Here is a 20,415-nt window from a genome sequence, read left to right as displayed (position 1 = left end):
TGTGCTCCTGTAAGATGGAATGAATCCCGTCATTCTCACATTAGCAGGATGAGGCCAGTCTTTATCACTGTGGCTCCTCCGCCTACCCTGTTGGAATCAGGCATGCTTCTTGCTTTCTTTCCTAAGGAAAATAGTAGAGGAATATTACAATTTAGCAGCAAAGTGTTCAAAACATACCATGTAAAAATTGTAGTATATATGTGAAATGTGCCTGTTACCCACCCAACACCTCAGAGGCCAAGGTTAATACAATTGTGAGAAGCTTTTGGTTAAGTCCTGAGCATCCACCATTTTCAGTGGTGTTTACCGTGATATTGCCTCTATATCCATGGCTTTGGTGGGAAGGAGGTTAATTGGTCTAGTGAATTTAAACCCTTTATATACAAATATATTTGTATATATTTATATATATATATAAAGTGATGTTTATGGTGTACTTCAGGCAAACTAAAACAGGTTACACAACAGTATGATCCCATAAAAACTATACATACGTGTGTATGTACATATATATAAACAGTATAAACATACACATATATACATATGTATGCAGAAAATTTTGCATGCATATGCATCAGTGTATATACATGATATACATACATCTATATATACACAGGCATATATGTATATTTATGCACATACGAACACAATGTCTGGAAGAATATAATCTAAAATATCAACAGTTTTTAATCTAAGATGGATGTTTCTGGGTGATATTTTGTTTTCTTCTATTTGCTTATGTGTTATCTTCTTTTTCTCCAATAAACATGTATTGCTTGTGCCATTTAGAAAGTTTAAAATTTAACATGTTATCAAAATGGTTTCTCTTTTAATAATACATTATTTCTGTATATTTGCATTTATAGCCCAAACTTAGCATGGCCAAATGCAGAAGAAATGTGGAAAACTTTCTGGAAGCATGCCGAAAATTAGGAGTACCAGAGGTAAAATCAAACTTACTTCATATAACTGTGTTCTAGTAAAAATTTTATTTAATATATGAATTTGAACCATTGAATCGATGCAAAGCTTTGCACTTGCTTTTTTGTCTCAACCTTTCTTGAGAAATAATGTTGAATAAATTATATAAACTTTTAATCTAAATTACTCTATTTCACTGAAATTAAAATGACTATGCAATATGTTCAATTCTGAGGAGAAAGTAAAATAATGTAAGATTTTGAAGTAAGTGTGAAATTTCAGACTTGAAAAAAAATTTTTAATCCGCTTGATTCTCTTAAGGACAGAAGTTGCTGAGGCTGCAAGTGAATCTTCTCTCAGGTTTCATAGAGTAGAATTTTGGAGCTGATGGTTTTCTTATCCCAGGCTCTTAAGCAAAGACCTACTGATTGTTGATTATCATTCCCTGTAGCTGTATTTTCCATATGTGGATTAAAAAAATCAACATTGGAAATATTATGGTTATTGTTATTAGCACTAATCATTATCATTAATGATAGCAGTGTTTGTGTGTTGCTTTACGGTTTGTTAATTATTTGCATTTCATTTTTGCCTTCAGTTTGCTTTGAGCCCAATAGGCAGTTCAATTACATGTAGTTTGCTATTTTTTCTCTCTCCGACCTCAGACCCAGCCTCAGCCTCAGGCAGATAGCTGCGGGCTGTTAAAGACTTTGCTTTTAGTAACATAAACTGATTTCTTAGGCAGACATGAAGCAATCCACTCAGAATATGGAGTAGCCTTATAAATTGAGAAGTTTATCCTCATTGTGATAAACAGAAATTGATAGAAGTTTATTTCTTATGATTTCTTCTTTCTCAATATCCCAGGGATAAAGCAATTTTAAAAATACACGAGATACTGTTTTTGAGTATATAAAGAATTATATTTCAATATAATTCTACTCAGTGATAGGAATTACTGAGATTGACAAAGGCTTTTTTCCCTTTCCCTGTCTCTCTCCATCATTCCTTCCTTTTTTTGTCCTTTCTTCCTTTCTTTCAGCTTGGTGGGATTCAGAGGTGGGGGATAGTGGTAGGCTTCTCATCTTATTTGAGGAAGAGCATTATTTAAAACATCTCTAAGAGCTACATTAATACAAGGAAGCTTACAAATTTATTTTATAAAGAGTGTGAATTTTATATAATGGACTGTCTTTGTGATCTATTCTGCTTTCAGCAATGTTATAATCTGCGTGTCTATTGTGTGTGTACATTTTACTATTGCCTATACATTTCTTGGCTTTGAATATGTATGTGAACGCACTTGCATACCTTTTCTAATGATTCGATTCTGTCATGGGCTAGTAAGATTTCCCATGTGTGAATCAAAACTCTCAGGCAAGCTTCAGATGATAAATTATTCGTGTCTGTGCTAGAAAGCACTTCATCAGTGCTTTAGGTCATTAGGTTATGACCTAACTCCCTGTGGTTTTTAAATCTCATCAATGTTTTTTTGGCTTACAGTAATATAAAATAAAATGGAAATGCGCTTAACCAATTATTGTGAGTAAAGATTGGTAATTAAGCTTTCCTTTTAAAGTGGAGAAAAGGAAATTAAATTACTATAAAAATCCAGAGCAAAATTTATCATCATTTCTCCAGATGCCCCTGGCACTAATGTACAATTTATAACTCCCAAGAAGGTTCAAATCCAGGCAGTAAATGATCTTTTTCTGGCAGTGTCCCATTTAACTATGTTTAGTATCATTTAGTATATTTTTGGAATTATTTTTAAGGCTTGAGGTGATTTTCTTTTTTTTCTTTTTCTTTTTCTTTCTTTTTATTTTTTATTTTTTTGAGACGGAGTCTCACTCTGTCGCCTGGCCAGGCTGGAGGAGTGCAGTGGCACGATCTCGGCTCACTGCAACCTCCACTTCCCGGGTTCAAGTGATTCTCCTGCCCCAGCCTCCTGGCTAGCTGGGATTACAAGTGTGCACTACCATGCCCGGCTATATTTTTGTATTTTTAGTAGAGACAGAGTTTACTATGTTGGCCAGGCTGGTTGCGAACTCCCGACCTCAGGCGATCCGCCTGCCTCAGCCTCCCAAAATGCTAGGATTACAGGCATGGGCCACCGCGCCTGGCCAAGGTGATTTTCACGTTTGCTGTGTGTGTGTGTACACATATATATCTATCCTGATGGATAATCCAATAGCATTTTACTGGTGACTAGAATTTAAATTCACTGCTACTAGACAAAAACTGTATTAACAGTTGAACTTATTTAATGAGAATGTTAAAGTAAGTGAAGAATATTTAGTGACAAATCAGAAATTCCTATTGCAAGGCAATTGGCATTTTCCTGTATACTCAAAACAACATGTTTTCATCTCATAGAGTACGTGAAATGTTTTTACCTTAGGAATACGACACTAAGTTGAGGGACCAAATGACTTCCCCACCCCACCTTAGATATTTATACTTCCTTCACTACCTAGGAGGGAATGATGTCTGAGTGTGTATGTGGCACAGTACAATTGATGATTTACACTAAAAAGATCATTATATCACGAGACCACTTGCAGAAATTCTCCATCTACAATTAGACATTTTAAAAGACATTTTTAAAGACCTAAAAAAAAGAGGACCCATATCATTACTTTTTCTTGTTGCATCAAGCTTAATATTTGAGAAATAAAATACTCATTGATTTCCTAGTAGTCAGTGTTGTTACCTCCCTCTAATTTGCCAGCTTTTTCTACTTCTCTATCTATAACTTATCTAACCACACACAAGCCACAGAAATCTTGAGTTCTGCATTTTAGAAGCTAAATATCTAATTGACGATGATAAATCATCCTGTAGATATTGAAAAGTCACAGCTGTGTTCTTAAGCCTAAAACTTGTTGTCCTATGTAATAGAATCACAGTTTGAAACTACAAACCAAAGTCATGGTCAGCAGTTTGTATAATTTTTTCACGTTCATATAGATGGAATACAGTAGCTGAGCAGATTTAGTTAAACTATTACATGTAAAGTAAGAAAATGGGATGGAAAGAATAATAAATGATTTTCTTTAGAAGTCCCCATAAACACAGTCCCAGGCATTTTCTCCAGGGTGGGTCATGGTTCATGACACACTTCTCTGTGCTTCCGCAGCTGGAACCACTCTGTAGTTTCTCTAATATCCAGGAAATGTATCTATGCAGGTTAGGCAGTATGCTACCTAAATTCACCGAATAAATCGTAAAGGTTAATGGGTAAGACTATCCCTCCATGACATTTTAAAAAATGTATTATGATTTTTTAAGACGAGGTCTCACTATGTTACTCAAGCTGGTCTCGAACTCCTAGGCTCAAGACACCCTCCCACCTTTGCCTCCCAAAATGTTGGGATTATGGACATGAGCCACTGTGCCCAGCCCTTGGTAGTATTTTAAGCCCACTTTTTACAACAGGGTAGAAGACAGTAGTTCTGGTGTGGCTGAATCGTAAATGCAACATTTTCACATTGGCTACATTCAGGATTATAAGCAGCATTACGTACCATCGCACATCTCTTTGTGGTGTTGATGCTTAGTGGTCAGACTCCGCAGCTGTCTTCGACCTCTAGTGCAAGCATCAACTTGATCTTGAAGACAGGCCTTGGTGGGCTTCCAAATTTTTTGGGATATCTTTTTTGCATCACCTAAGAATCTGACTCCAATTAGGCCTTGACCCCCTGAGGCTCTTAATGGACACACTGGGGCTTCCTTTGACTTTTCTGAGTGCTCTTGGAGATTCCTGACCTCTAACCTCTATGTAGCAGATTGGCTACATGTTCATCGTTGGTACAGTTCATGGTTGACTGTTGGAGGTTTTCAAATGGATCCAAATTTAGGGATATTTTAGGGCTCTTATTAGTATTCTCTCAGGTTGAAAGAAATCTAATTTATGAAGCATCAAAAAATTAGGAAATAGAGATGTATTTGGTTCACCAGGGAAATTTTTCTACTCAGTGTTACATAGGTAACTTTGGTCTCAAACTTCTGTAAGGCTTGAGGTCCTTAATTTAACAGACTTGCCCTCTTTAGATGAGGGGAGTTAGAATAGAAATGTACTCTGTTGTGTAAATGTTCAGCCCTTCATCTTCTTTACTGTTTCCAGAGAAAAGATAGAGAAGAAGATTAAAGGCAACAACTCAACTGACAGTGGTAGACTCCTTGACAGCTTAGGGCTCCTTCCTGCCTATCTGGGCAGCTCAGAGTGCTGGAGGAAGCAGAAAGTTTCCATTCCACATGCACAAGGGCAGGTCACTTGGCATCCTTGAGCTTCTGCGTCAGCCAAAGGGAGTTTTAAAACCCTAAAGTACATTCAGATGCTGATGATGATTGTGTCAATGTAAGTGGAATTATGACTGAGTTTTCCTTATCTTTTGTAACTTTCATATTTGCATTTTTTGTGTTAAAGGTTTTATATATGAAAGTCGTAATACCGTTCCCACTTTACACCTGTTGTGAGGGTTTAGGAAATTACACATACCACTGATTGAGGTTTTTGTTTTTGAAAGGCAATCTATACATGGAAGCTACTGTGTTTTTGTTTTAATCTTAAGAATAAGAGAAATGGGTCCCTTATCTTCTCTGAGCCTTATACCTCTTTTTCTTCCCCAAGTCAATGACTTTAGTGTTAATTTAAATCATAACTACACTTTGTGGAAGGATGAGATTCTTATTACTAGATTTATTTTAATTTTCCATTTATGTTGGTTAATTCTAAGGGTGAATAATCAGACAGGTTTATTGTTTTATTAACATCAACTTTTAAATTCATAATTTATTGAAAACAGCCAATCTGGCTCTTTTCTAGCTATAAAGGGTGCAACTGATTTCTAAACTATTCCTATTTAGCTTTCTCTAAGTCCATAAAACTGGCAATTAGTTGTCATATATTTGGAGAAGACTGGAAATCCTTCCCCACCTCTCTCCTCTCCCTGCCAAATTATACCTCATTGCTGAATTATGGCTTTAAAGATTGCAGAATGATGATGAACATTCTTGTATTAAGATATTTTAGATTAAAAAATACTTTGTAAGCATATTGACTTTTTATATTAAAATTATATTAGTAAAGTACATTCCAAAGTTTTAAATAAAACTTCTGCCTAGATATGTTTAGCTCTTAGAATTTAGACTGTAGTACACCCTGAACTGCCTGATCTATCTACATTTCTCTTTGTGTCCATAGCATTTGGGGAACCTGATCCAGTAGTAATGTCGGTCACACACTCTGGTTGTGTGCAACCTAAGTGAATTTCTTAACCTTTGTTGATTGTGACTTTTGTTTACTATAATGGGCACTAGCATCCACACTTGCCTCTGGGGACTCTAGTGAATTAACTGTGTTTTATAAATGCCTTGCAGTGATTACAAATGCTCTGTAAACACATGGTGAAATTTTGCCTCTTTAAATTTCCTTTCTTTTTAGCATTTTCCAATTTTAATTTTCATAAAGAAATAAAGTATAATCTCTACGTCCCTCTCAGTAAGGCTAAATTTTGGAAAGCACAAAGGGCAGAACCTCCCAGGTCAGAAATTAGGAATTTCAGCCCAGGTTTGCTTCATGGCCCCATTTCAAGGGCTGAAATGTGAGTGTTGGCTGTGTGACATAGGGTTGAATCAGAGAGCAGTTCTCAGATGGCCACAGCAGCTCACACTACACACATTCATCATGGTGCTTCCGATTTTTGCCTACCTGACAGTCTTAGATCCATTCCTTTTTCTTTAGAGATTGTGATTTAATTTAAATTAACCACTATAGGCTGTCACTCTAGGTCTCACCCACTTTAATTAAGCCCAGAGTCTGTGGCATCACGAAATTTTTTCCTGTATGAGAACAATGGTGTGTGTTGCCTGCCCCCATGAGGAGTGTACACTGAAAACTGCAAAGTTGATCTGACTCTAGTTGTCTGATGGTGCTGCCAGAGAGCAGACCAGACATGCTCCTTAGAGTTCTGGGAAATGGATTGAAATACTTGCTGAATACAGAATCGTCTGCTTTTAACATGAAAATATTAGTTTTGTGAAAATCACATTTCAGTTCGCCTATCAGCCTTCTGTCTTATGACTGCTTTGCTTGGATTTCCCTGGTCAAGCTCAACATTGCAACAGAAAATTCTTATTGCAATAGAAAACTTTTCCTAGATGTTTCCTCATCTATTAATCCATGAGCAGCATCTGTCTCCCAGTGAAATCCAATTTATGTGTAGCTGTTTTCATTCTTGGGAGAACTCTAACAGTGATAGCTTGATTTCTCCAGATCCACTGAGAAAAGATGCAACATCTGAATACATATAACATGATTTATTCATCTTAAAAATATTTTGTTAAGAGTATCTCTAACTTCATTAATAAAAGAAAATTAGAACGTTTTTAATCTTATTCAACCAACCTAATTTTGTAGTATTCCTACTTAACTGAGGGTATCGAGCTAACTTCAGACACAAGTGAGGCAAAACTTCTAACTTAGAAATATCTTTCAGTTGCTCCATGATGCGTAGCTGCTTAGCAGTCAGGCCAAAATAGAGGACAAAATTGTAGCAAAGTATGTAAAATATACGTAACATTTGTCTTAAATGCCTCACCTAATTTGTAAATAAAACTGCATTTATGAAATAGATCACACATATTTTCAATCTTTGTTTAATTTGAAAACAAAACCACAGCTTTTCTTTCTTGCTAATATATCAATTATAATTCCTGTTAATTTTAAACTAGGGTCATTTCTGGTTCAGGAATTTAGCATATGAGACAATTGTTTGCTTTCTGACAGCAATAGGCTGCTGAAAGTCAACGCAGAAAACTGAGCCTCTTAGTTTGCAGTTAGCTGAGAAGTAGGTGTTCTGCTTCCTTACATGGTGACTGTTGAGTAGATAAAACACAGAGGTCTACTCCCCCTGCCCCAATAAACCTGTTTAGTAGTGAAGCAGTTTACATAATAACTCCATGTAGGGGTGTACTTTTACTCTCTACTCTCACTACACATCCAAGAAGCCTTCCCTAGACTTTTGGTTAATGTGTTGTTGCAAAAATATGAAATGTAATGTACTTTCTGACACATGTAGGGACATACTTAGAACTAGCATTCCCCAGAGTTTATCAACAAGCGTAAAATGAAAAAAAAATTAAATGTGTCTGTTAACTTTCAGAGAGAACTACTTTATATCCAAGTCTACATAGACCAGGGTAAAAGATGCACTAAGAGAATGAAGAGGAAGGGTGGGGATTACATTGTCAGCTTTATAGTTTTTCCTTTAGTAAGGTTAAGTTTAAATGTCCTAAGTGAAAATCTCTTATTTTTATGCCACTGGTGAGCACATGATCCCTTGACTATTAAAACTGTGTGAATGGCAGAATGATGTGTAAATTGCAGAATATGCCGTTCCTCTGTGGCCAGATTGTGGGTGAAGGATTTCTTTGACCCATTGGCACAAAATAGGTATTCTACTGTTCTCCTATTATAATGGATTTAAAAATCTTTGATGATGAAAGGGTCTTACCTGCTTGAAATAAGGGGTTACTCCTGCCATTTGCTAGTAACCAAAAATGTGTGCTTCTTTCTAGCTGTTCCTCCGTGTATTTTTAATTGTATGCACTGTCTCTTTCTGTTCTAATGGCTGCCCTCGGAATAGGCTGACCTCTGCTCTCCGTATGACATCCTGCAGTTGGATTTTCGTCACATTCGAAAGACTGTTGACACTCTGCTGGCACTCGGGGAGAAAGCCCCACCACCAACTTCTGCCCTCCGCTCCAGGGACCTTATAGGCTTCTGTCTTGTCCATATTCTCTTTATAGTGCTGGTCTATATCACTTACCACTGGAATGCTCTGTCCGCATAACGTCTGCACGTGCATCCAAACGCTGTTCTCTGTCACCCTCAACCTTTGCAGGGTCCTTCCTCCCTTTGATCCTTTGCCTTGCAAACTTCCATCCCTGTCATGTCTTCAGTAATCTCTCGAGTTTTGAAACTGAACGTTACCAAATCAGATTTTCCAGAAGCACAAACTTTGTAGAATACAGTTTAGTATAATTCCTCTCACTTACTGAAAAACAGTGACGACTGCAGAGTATATGCACACCGCATGCTTCCTCATTCACATAGTGCCAGCAGCAGTGCCACACAGTTCCTCCTCTCTCTCCCGGTGAGCTGCTGCCCTGGGCAGAGGGGAGGAGGATTCCAGACAGGAGTGTTGAGGACAGGGATTTAGCATATGGAAGTCTTTCCTCTGGGTCAGTATTGAACTAGAATTCTAATTCAGGTCTGGGCCGTTGAGCTGTATAGGGGCCACCTTGCAAGGCAGACAGAAAACTAACATTTTGGCCCAACTCGATCTATACAAAGCTTTAATAATACCACTGTTGTCCAAGTTGGAAATACTATTTGGACGTCTACAAGCACACACACTGTCTTGATGGCCATTCGATTGGATTCCTCCTAATTTCCTAAAAAAGGAGCCGCGAAGGGCACTGGGCATTGTCGCCGCCAACTTCCACCCTGGCAAGCCACTCTGCCCTGTGCAGAAGAGCCCACTCTGGGGAAGGTGGTGTCGTTGCTGTTAGAGCCTCATGTGGAGGAGCCACTTAAACACCAGTTTTTTTGCTGCTTAACTCCTCGTTAGGTCTTCTCTTGAGGCTCCTGGAAAAGCGTTTTCCAGAGAGATTTCTATTTTTGAACAATGGAACGGATTGTTGCTTTTTTGCCACATCACATAATAACTGCCGGTCCAGAATGTGACAGATTCGACTCTATTCATTTTCAAATAAAGCCATGAGCCTTGGAACATTCTTGGTCCTGGGGCTTGGGTTATGATGGCAGGAGTCGAGAAGAAGATTACTCTCATTTTAGAAGAAGGTAGTTTCTCTGATTATTTGAAATGTTCATTGAGCCTTGATTTTCACTGACATTTGACTAGCAGACTGCTTTATTTTTAACTCAGCTCAAAGGATAATATAGTAACTATATCTGCATTTGGAGCAATGTGATCAGTTTGCATTTAAAAGGAAAAAAAGGATTTTATCTTAGCCAGAATGTCCCTGGATTCAGGGGTATCTTTGTATAATATGAGAGGGCCTTGTTCCAACGTCAAGGCAGCCTCCTTATTTTACATGCTGTTTGCCAAATCCTGTTTCTTAGTTTGGGGAGATGATGGACTTCGCTTCCTCAAGATAAATTTCTCGTTTATTAAGATGCAAACAGCCCTCATAGATGGCTACTAAGAAGAAAATCTTATTTTTCTGAACATTTTCATGAATCCAGGGGACTTGAAAATATAGAAGACCCACATAGTTAGAAGAATATATTTATAAAGATTCCTTGCTACTAAGTCAGATCAGATTTGCTAACAGGAAACATTCTTTACATGACAATATCTTGAGTTATGTGAGTTTGTTTTTTGCTGCTGACTTTGTGTTGATTGGTGAAATACAGGGTATGTGGAAGTTATCTGATTAACCTCAGTTGTATATGAATAACCCACAGATGTACTGAATTACTTCTGGTGCTATCTTGTACTCTTCAATCTGTAACACAATAAAATCCCTTTGTACAATGTCTAATGAGCACCCTGAGCCATAAATTGCCTAATAAACACATTTTGGGTGATTATTCCAAGTTTTGATCAGCCCATTGATACATGTATTCATGAGCTCTCAGAATTCCCATCCAGCTCTGCAGTGCATTGAGGCTTCTCTTTAATGGTCACCACTGTGGTGGTTTTTCCCTTCTTTCTGGTGAGAAAATGGGAAAAAAAAAAAAACTTACTGGGTTGCCACCTTAAAATAATATCAATAAAAACTGAGTAGGACACTCATGTAAGAGTAGATTTAATTTTCAGTGTTGACAGTTCAATTAAAACATGTTAAAGACAAATTAAAAGATGTTTATATTTTAATTCTGGCATCCAAAGTATTCTTTGGACACACTTCGATTTTTTTGTGTCATTAATTTGTCTGTACTCTAATGCGCTGCACTTCTTGGGATTTATTGGATGATATTTTTTCATTAGTAGTATGGTAACTAGCAGAACACAATCAATTTAGTCCTTTAGGCAAAAATTTGAATGAACTGTTCTGTCCATTGCCAAGCCATTAATTTCTAATCAGAATATTAAGCTTCTCTGTGGTTTTTCTCCAAGGTACCCGTGCACCAGCCCATATGCTAACTGGATGCCTGCAGATGCCTGCCCTTGCAGCTTGACTGGGGATACCTGGCTGACCTCCTTAGAGTCTGAGAAGTAGGGATGTCATTGAGTGGTTTACTGTGCTTACTAAATCTCCTCCTCACAAGAAAGACCATTTTTTCAGTATTCCCTTCCAATGTCAGATAAAAGGAGCCAAGTATCTATTTACATTTTGTTTTTGAAATAGCCAGTTGTATTCTCTTTCTCCAGTTTCTCCAACTGGTGGCAACTCTCCACTCAATGTCAGAATTTCCAAAATGTGTGACACCTAATTTCTAATCATCTTTTCTATTTGTGGATTTCTGGTTTGTTATTTTTAGGAGGAGACACTTATGAAATGGGGCTGGTGGAAAGGGGCCCTGCAGAACTACAATGTATGGCAATTGAGTATCAATTTCATCAATGAGAGAGATAAATAAAGGCACTTGATAGCCTGCTGCTATTTGTTTGTAAGAAATTAAAACTAGTGCGTGGTGAGCTGGGTTCTCTCTCAAAAACCCATGTAGATGCCTGAATGAGTCATAAGGACAAAGGGTTTTTTTGCCTTTGCCTATGGGGAAAAAGTAGGGATGATATTTTAAAATTTTAGGAAACTGAAAGTTGTTTTGGATTAGGTGACAAATACTTTAATATGATTTTATTTCAGAAGACTTGATTTTTAAAAATTAGGCTGCATATTTCAAAATTAGTTCTCAATAAACAATCAATTTGGTATATAGAATGTGCCCTTTTTTTCTTCTTTAAGATGGTCAGAGTCTAGTTTCCTGGCTTTTGACTGCAACTTTGTTCATTTTTGTGTTCATTCATTCATTCCATAAATACTGAATGAGCAATCTCTGCAAGGCCCTGGGGATAAAAAAGTTACCGGGACACATAACCTGGTCCTCAAAAAGCTTAGAGTCTATACCAGGAGTCTCCAAGCTTGTTTCGTAAAGGGCCTAGAGGAAACATTTTAGGCTTTTTGTGCCATGCAGATTCTGTTGGGATTACCCAGTTCTGCTTATGTACCATAAATGCAGCCATAGACGATACATCAAAAATGGGTGTGGCTGTGTGCCAATAAAACTTTATTTACAAAAACTGGCTGCGGGCTGGATTAGCCTGCAGGCCATAGTTTGCTAACCCTTGATCTAGTGGGTCCTTAGACAAGTAAAGAGGAATTCAGGTGATAAGGACCTGTGGTGGAACAGGTGCAGGATTCTGGAAGAGAGACCTGACCCTGATGGGGAATAGGGGACCATGAACACACCCTGGGATGGTGGTGTTTCCACCGAGACTTAGTGAAGTTGTAGGAATAGCCAGGTGGAGTGGGGAGGGGAGAGGGACTAGGGTTGAGGCATATGTGTGTGTAGAGAATGAAGTTTTCTAGGGAGAGGATGGACTAGACGGTAGCATGGTTGCAAAGTAAATAATCCAGGGAGGAGCAACAAGAAATCTCTGTAAGATGTTGGATGGTCTGCATTTCACACTGAAGAAACTGATGCAGGAACTTAAAGCTCTCATACATCAAAGTAACGCACAGATAGTTCTAAGGCTCAAACAATGTAGTGCCAGGACTTTATATATAAGAAGGAGCCTGAACAAAATGAAATATGCTGGTGGGATGATGCCATTTTAGGCTAGTGGCTGGCTTAGAAGTAAGTGTGTATCTCCTTAGGATCATAAGAAACTGTAGAAGGAGGAGAGCCAGGCAGTGACGGCTCATCCTGTTCCCACCAGGTGTTTTCTGCCAGGATAAGATGAGCTGAGTGGCAGAGCTAACCCTGTCACTAAATTGAGGATTCGCTGGTCCCACCTGACATTGAAGTTGATGGGACTTGCCATCAAAACACTCCAGGGGCCATGGGACCTCTTCCTATATCATGACCACAGACCTAACATATTCACCCATTAAGTAAGGGATTTATGGGAAGAGGCATAGTGTTATGGAAAGAGCCCTGGCTCTAAGATACATGTGGTTCAAACCCTGGTTCCAGGACTTACCAGCTGTTTAATGTCAAAAAGTTACTTGAACTCTGTCTCTGTCTTAGTTTTCTCATCAGTGAAATGGAGATATTAATGTCTGTCTTGCAGGGTTATCATAAAGAAATCACCAATGCAAATCTGTAGTGTTGGTGCCAGGCATGTAGGAGGTAGCCCAGAAGGTTTTGAAAGTTAACATTTAGTCTTTATGGCTTGTTGTCTTTTCCAACTTCTTTTGCTGTGGCTCAGAAGGGTGGATGAGGCAATATGGGTGAACCTAATAGATTCTACCATTGGAGAAGTAACTTGAAGCATGAGTTCTTCAAAGGTGGTCAGAAGCATTATTTTTATGCAGGAGACTACTTCATGACTCTGCTCGGTACTTTAAAAAGAAACCCAACAAAAAAAGTTCATGGGCAAACTAAAAGTCTGCAGTCATGTTCTCCACAAAAATCTCTGGGATCCTATAACAGTGCAACTTAAATTCATTTCAAGTCAATATAAAGGTACAGCTGTCTCTGCTGTAAGTCCGTTATGAACAAGGGGCCGGCTGGAAGGGCCACTTTACCTGCCTGATCCTTAGAGGGCCCTTCTCGTCTGAGTCATTTCTTATCCAGCTGTAAACCTACCATGATTCCTTCCTAATTCCAGCTTCTGTGCACACTTCAAGGATCCCCACTCTGGGAGATGCAGTGTCCTGGCTGGTGTGATGGCAATGGCCCTGACCCCTTCTTGGGACGCCTCCTGGTTGGAAGCCTCCCCTTGGCCATCCTTCCAGCCAGCACCTCAAGGTGTAATTCCCACCAGAGTCTTCATTCCAATCCTGTAATAGAATAACCAGAATGGCCTTGCTTGTATAAGGTTTCTATTTTCCTGTGCAAGTCTTCTTACATTCCTCCAACCTCAGCAAAGTAATCTGAGGGCACTTCTGGGCTTCCTCAGGAGATCTGAAAAGAGGCAGGAAGAATTCGAGGGGTATCTTTTTGTGTCTTCTGTTTACTCCTCATCACTAGCCATACAAGCAGGAGGGAGGATCTTGGACTCTGCACCTGGCTTGGAATGTGGAGACCAGGAAGGCGAGAAACACTGCTTGAAAAAACAAGGGCCTGGGAAAGAGGGTGCCCTTCACCTAACTCAGTCTGTGAAGTGTCCAAATGTCCTATTGGCAGGAGGCTGGGGCCTCGATACCTCTCCATCCCTGTTTCTGTGGAGCCCCCAGCCTTTCCCTCACATGGCCTTCAGCTCAGAACCCTGCAGGCCACTGGAGCCACTGCTCATCAGGCACTGGGGTCAGTCCCTCACTGGAGGACACATGCCACTGTCTTTTCAGGACATAGGATAGGACACCTTGCTCCATATAAGCTGTGTTGTTCGCAGAAATTAGGCTCTATGGAAATACTACTGCTAGAATTCAGGCACATTCTAGACTACACATAACTGAACGCTGAGGTTGAAAAGCAAAATGTCTTGCTGCATTGCCTGAAGCAAATCCCTCATTCAAAAATTTCTATTCACATTCCTTGCCCAGTGGTCTATTAATTTCTTAGTGTTTTTCCTGCTGATTTGTTGAGCTTATGTGTCATATAAAATGCTTTGTAATTTTTTTTTTTTTTGAGATGGGGCAAGGCTCTATTGCTCAGGCTGGAGTGCAGTGGCACACTCATAGCTCACTACAGCCTCAAATTCCTGGGCTCAAATGATCCTCCCACCTCAGCCTCCCAAGTAGCTGGGACCACAGGTGCACACCACTGTGCCCAGTTGATTTTCTTTGTTTTGAAAAAATGGGGGTCTCACTATGTTGACCAGGTTAGTCTTGAACTCTTGGCCTCAAGTGATCTTCCAGCCTCAGCCTCCCAAAGTACTTAGATTACAGGCATGAGCCATCACGCACATTGTTTCCTTTGTAATTTGATGCAAACACTTTTTTTTTAAGTGTTACTTATCTTCTCATTAATCAGGTTTCTTTTTTTAACACATGGAAACTTTAAATATTTAGGTAATCAATTATTTTGCTCTTTTCCTTTGTGACTTTTTCATAATGCTTTTTTTAGCTTAGAAAATCCTTCCCCATCCATTTATCAGAAAAAAGTACTAAATATTCATCTTTATGTTATTGGGAGGGGTGTTGTAGTTTTTTTTTTTAACATCCAACTCTTTATTTCATTTCAAATTGATTTTAACGTATGGTATGAAGTGAAGACTTATTTTCCCCAAGTAATACCTGGCACCAGGAGCTTAACTGTACTTAACAGCCATTTACAATTTCCTGCAAAGCCAGATGTTGACTTGGGTGCTGTCAGAGCCAATAGAATGAGGAAGACATGTCTTTGCCCTTGGGAACCTGCCTTAACAATGAAATGCCAGATTCAAGTGATTTCACAAGCCCATGGCAGATGGTGCCAGGGGAGGCTGGACACTGTCATCTGGCCACAGACATCCCTCACCATGTCACAAAAGGAGGCACCATCATTAACAGCCTGGCTCACAGCTCACAACTCAGTCAGAACTCCCTCATCCTTTCTCAGGTTGATACTTGGCTAATAAATTGCCAGGCAGCATGAACTTGCATGCTCACCTGATATGCCATTGACAAGATAATCCTAGTTTGATACACAGCAGTGACATGAAATCATGGTTAAAATTGTTGTTTAAAGAATCAACTGTCTTCTGTTGACATGGGGCCATCTGTTAAGGCCTAGGTTAAAGTCTGAGGTTCTCTGAATTTGCTACAAGGTAGGGAAGTAAGATGGTGAGAGAGTTAAGACCCACTGACATTTGAGACAGTGGAACAAGTTATTGGAGATGTCATGGCATGTCCTTTGAAAGTCTTTAAAGCCCAGAGTGCCCGTGTCTGTGGTAATTTTTGGAGAGTTGTGCATTGAGGCAGCAAGAAGATCTGGTTCCTCAAGCAAGCGTCACGTGAAAGGAAGCCCTTCCTTGCAGAGCACACCAATTGGCTTCCTGCTGAACAGTGAGTCCATCACCTAGGGCTGGATGCAGATCCCACTGAAATTCTCCTTCGAAACAGCGCCACTCAGCCTTAAAAAGAAGGAAATCCTGTCATTTGCAACAACATAGATGAACCTAGAGGATATTATGCTAAGTAAAATAAGCCAGGCACTGAAGGACAAATACTGCATGACCTCACTAATATGTGGAATCTAAAACAGTTGAATTCACAAAAGCAGAGAGTAGAATGGTGGTTACCAGGGGTTGGGTAGGGAGGTTGGGATAGGAAGATATTGGTCAAAGGATACCAAATGGTGACTATAGTTCATCATAAGGTATTTTGTACTTGAAAATTGAGAACAGACTCGATTTTAAGTGTTCTTACCAAAAAAATAAGTATCTGAGATAATGGATATGATAATTAGCTTGACTTAGCCATTCCACAATGTATACTTTTATCAAAATATCATGTTGGACACCATAAATAAATGCAATTTTTTTTTTTTTTTTTTTACCTGTCAAAGAAAAGAAAAAAGAAAAAGCAAACATTGGGCTGTGGAAAACACACTGTTCTCAAGTAGATAAGAGAATATTTGCTGTGGTGTCTTTTCCCAGCCAAGGAGACACACCCTGGAAGAAGTTCCCTTGAATGATATCAGACCAGGGTGAAATAACAATGGTGGAAAATTACTTCATTGTGTTATTCTGTAAACTGGTTTGTGGAGCATGAAAGGCTCTACACAGAAGAAGTGACTCACGCTTACTGTTTTTCTTAAATAGTATGTCCTGGACATTTCCCAAGAGCAAAAATGCAACATGAGAGAGTAGCAGGACGTTTGTGCTTTTGACAGTTTTATGAAAGAGTCTTGAAAGGGACTGTAGTTATAATTACCAATTTATAAAGACTGTTCATAAACCACGAAGAAAGGCTGCCAGTCTACCCACTTGCTGCATTTCAGAGGTCACAGGAAGTAAAATGAACTAAATGAAGGTCTATGGTCAGTATAACAATGTGTGGTCGATACAAATGAATATTTGAGTGCCTTTAAAATGTGTCAGGGGCTATTTGCAATTTTGCTTTATAAGAATAGAAGCTATTATATTCTTGATGTGTGCTCTCTGACTCTAGCTCAAGTTATTTAGTGTAAAGCTTTCTTAAATATTTAGATCTGCAGACTTCATGGTGATTAGGAGCCTTTTTGAAACAATCTGCATGTGTGAAAAATCATCATTTTCTCTGCAAACATAGAAAAGGTCTTTGCAGTGGGTTGAAAGCAAAGGAAGGAACTTGGCTTAGGTGATCAAACAGGCATACTACAGAGTGTTCAACCTAACTTTCATCAATGATGTAGCAGGATTTTATGATGAGAGTACTGTCATCTAAACATTGATGTTTTATTCTTTTTCCTTTTAGGAAAAGCTATGTCTACCCCACCACATTCTTGAAGAAAAAGGCCTGGTCAAAGTGGGCATTACCATTCAAGCATTACTAGACATCACCATAACGAAGGCTCTATTCACATGAAACTACCCCTTCTCCACTGGGGGCTCAGACTCTGCTCTCATCCAGGATCCTGAACTCTGCTCCAGGCACCTGTTTAACCCTCTCTGCCACCCACTGCCTGTCACTTCACTGACTCCAGTTACATTGAAACAATTTTCAGTCTAAGGGAGGATTTTCTACCTTTCAGAGCCGACCTCCGACTTTAAGACTTGACAGGTATTTATCTTGAAACCAGAGAGGGAGCTGGAGAAAAAGAAAAAACTGAGCAGCACATCAATGCCTTTTCCACCCTCCTTCATCCTTTCCACACTCACCAACTGCCATTACCAAAATGCCAAGCACAACCGTTTTGCAGCAAGATGCATTCATTTTATTAAAACCAAACTCATCGTGTATTTAGTCAAGGGGGGAGGGGGGCACAATCAGGTTTTTCACCACCAAATTTTTCAAGAAGTTTCTTGAGACCATTGCCTTTTAAAAAACTATTTTCGACATACAAAATATTTATATAAATATTATTTATTAGTGAGTTGTTATTCATCCTTTGGATGCAAATTGTAAATTAGGAAACTATTTTATTACTGCTTTTTTGTGGTTAAACACTTTATTTTAATATTATAAATATTGAGTTATTTTCTATCCTCTTTGGTGTGCAGTAGTTTAGGTCTCAGTAATCATGTTTCTGGTGTATATGATTCCAAGAAAAAAAAAAAGCAAAAAACAGGTGCTTTTGGGACACAACTTTTCTGGGGAGGCAGTATTGACACTTTGGTTTGTGGAACGTTGGTCTTATTTATATTTCTGCATTCCATCCAGTTTCCTACATTCCAGCAGCCCTCTGTCCCCCAATATAACAAACTGACTAAAATCAAGAGAGCACCCCAAAGTTATTTGTAAATAGCTGTGATGGAAAAAAAAAAGACATATTAAACTTGAAGATAAAATGTGAACAATTATTTTTTGGATTCATACTTCTTTTGCTATGCACAAAACATTCACGTTTTAACACAAAGAAATAATAAGTGTTAGCATCATGTGTCTTGAAGTATACTTTTGCACTGTAACTTGGGTTACATTAAAGAGAGCTTTGCACCAAAGGTAGATAATGAAGAAATGGTATAGGAAAGTGGAGATGATAAAAAGTTGATTGTTGAACCAAAAAGGATTTGAAGGGAAGCTTTGACTGAGTATCAGAAATTACTTAAGGCACATAGGACCTGAATCAGGAAACCAGCACTTCTTACAACTGCCAGTTTTAAAAGAGGAAATGATTCTGAGATGTGCTTATTTTATTTTAATTTGGTGGTTGGTGGTTTTCCAAGTAGTCTGTAAAATCCTGCAAGATTCACAGTCTCTGGTGTGAAACCTCAGAAGTGAGTCATTGTGAGCCTGTGGGCAGTACCACCAAGGCAGGCTAAGGGGAGGGTGCAGTAAGTGGAGTTTGTGAGGCTGAGTGGCTGAGGAGGGAGCAAGTGCAACAAAATAGGACTAGAGAAGAACCAGCCAAGGAATGGAACCCATGCTGCTCTCAGAGATTCACAGATGGCTTCACGGAACATGGCAGCCTTCTGCAGGCAGTTCCAGGCATGCGCACTCACGCTGCAATCACAGCTGTCCCAGTAATTAACCTTTCTAAGTCTTGCAAATGCTGACTGCACTTTCACCTCCTTGAAAAGCCATTGGAAGTTTTTAGAGCAGCAGCAGCCACAGTTTGTAAGACAAATGTAGAGGGGGACGCAAGAGAAAAGACACCACAGGAGGAGGATTCAGTGTGCAGTCAGCACAGAGCAACATCAACCAAGACAACGGCTGCCCTCTGCTCTTGGGAAGATGGGGGGAGGTTTCTGAAAACAGAAATTTGGATTGGCAGCTAGCAGTTATTTCCTATCAGATGTACTGTGCACTTTAACCTAACTTAAAATGTATTTTAGTATTTTTCTGTACTGCACAAATACCTGTTTTGTCAAATAGCATAATGATGTAAAGAAGCATTTTGGACAAAGAGTGTATATACAGTTTAAGCAACATTCAAAAGTTGACTATATAAGTAGGAATTTAGCCTGCTGCACCTTCACGGGCATTCAGAATGCGGGGTCCTGAAATATTTTTTTATGTGTATATATGGTGGCATGAAGCTCTGTAATCATTGTTTCGAGAGACTTTTTTTCAAAATTAAAGTATTTCTTTTGATATTAATTTTTATTATTTTCTTGAAGTTGGCTGTGTAATGTAAATGGCTTCAGTCTTGTAAAATTGCTTTTTTTTCTTTTAAATGCAGTCCGTGTATGGCTAAGACGTCTTTAAGATCCTTGTACACTGTTTATATGTGCAATAAAATGCATGGCCAGCCGACAGTACCATCAGTGGACAGAATGTATATAGTGCAAATATCCTTCCTTTATTATTTAACAGCCATTAAAACTTCAGATTTGTACAAACCACTTTGTGATTGACTTACCCATCAAAAAGGTTGACCCTGGTCATACACACACACACACAATCATGTAATGTATATATATGTATATGTGCACATATGTATATGTTATATGTATGTATGTGTGTATGGAGAAAGAATATATAGTAATGCATCATGTGACAATAATCTGATAAATGTGTCATTAGGTGATTTCATCATTGTGCAAACATCATAGAGTGTATTTACACACTTAGTAGTATAGCCCACCACACACCTAGGCTATGTGGCCTGTTGCTCCCAGGACACAAACCTGCGCAGCATGATACTATACTGAATAATGTAGGCTGTTGTAACACAATGGTTAGTATTTGTGTATCTAAACATAGTTGAGCATAGGAAAGGTACAGTAAAAATATGGTATTATATAATCTTAGGAGACCACTGTTGTATATTTAGTTCATCATTGA

General features: G+C 38.8%; 1 protein-coding gene across 4 annotated transcripts in view; it reads left to right on the top strand.

Moving 5' to 3' along the window:
- LRCH1 (leucine rich repeats and calponin homology domain containing 1) overlaps positions 1 to 19,970 on the top strand; it is a 211,534-nt gene extending 191,564 nt beyond the window's left edge. For 2 of the 4 annotated variants that reach the window (XM_010358099.2, XM_030922141.1), the window contains exons 18-19: positions 867 to 944; positions 17,443 to 19,970. In XM_010358099.2, the coding sequence (XP_010356401.1) occupies positions 867 to 944; positions 17,443 to 17,553 (189 nt within the window). In that variant the 3' untranslated portion in view covers positions 17,554 to 19,970. Of the gene's footprint in view, positions 1 to 866; positions 945 to 8,570; positions 8,869 to 17,442 lie in introns of those variants that run through there. The other 2 variants (XM_010358098.2, XM_010358097.2) reach the window with 1 other exon arrangement.
- The last annotated feature ends 445 nt before the right edge of the window (positions 19,971 to 20,415 follow it).

Source organism: Rhinopithecus roxellana, chromosome 18 (genome assembly GCF_007565055.1).
Source record: "Rhinopithecus roxellana isolate Shanxi Qingling chromosome 18, ASM756505v1, whole genome shotgun sequence".
NCBI classification, from domain to species: Eukaryota; Metazoa; Chordata; class Mammalia; order Primates; family Cercopithecidae; genus Rhinopithecus; species Rhinopithecus roxellana.
Note: the sequence above shows the minus strand (reverse complement) of the source record. Positions and strands in the feature narration are given on the sequence as shown.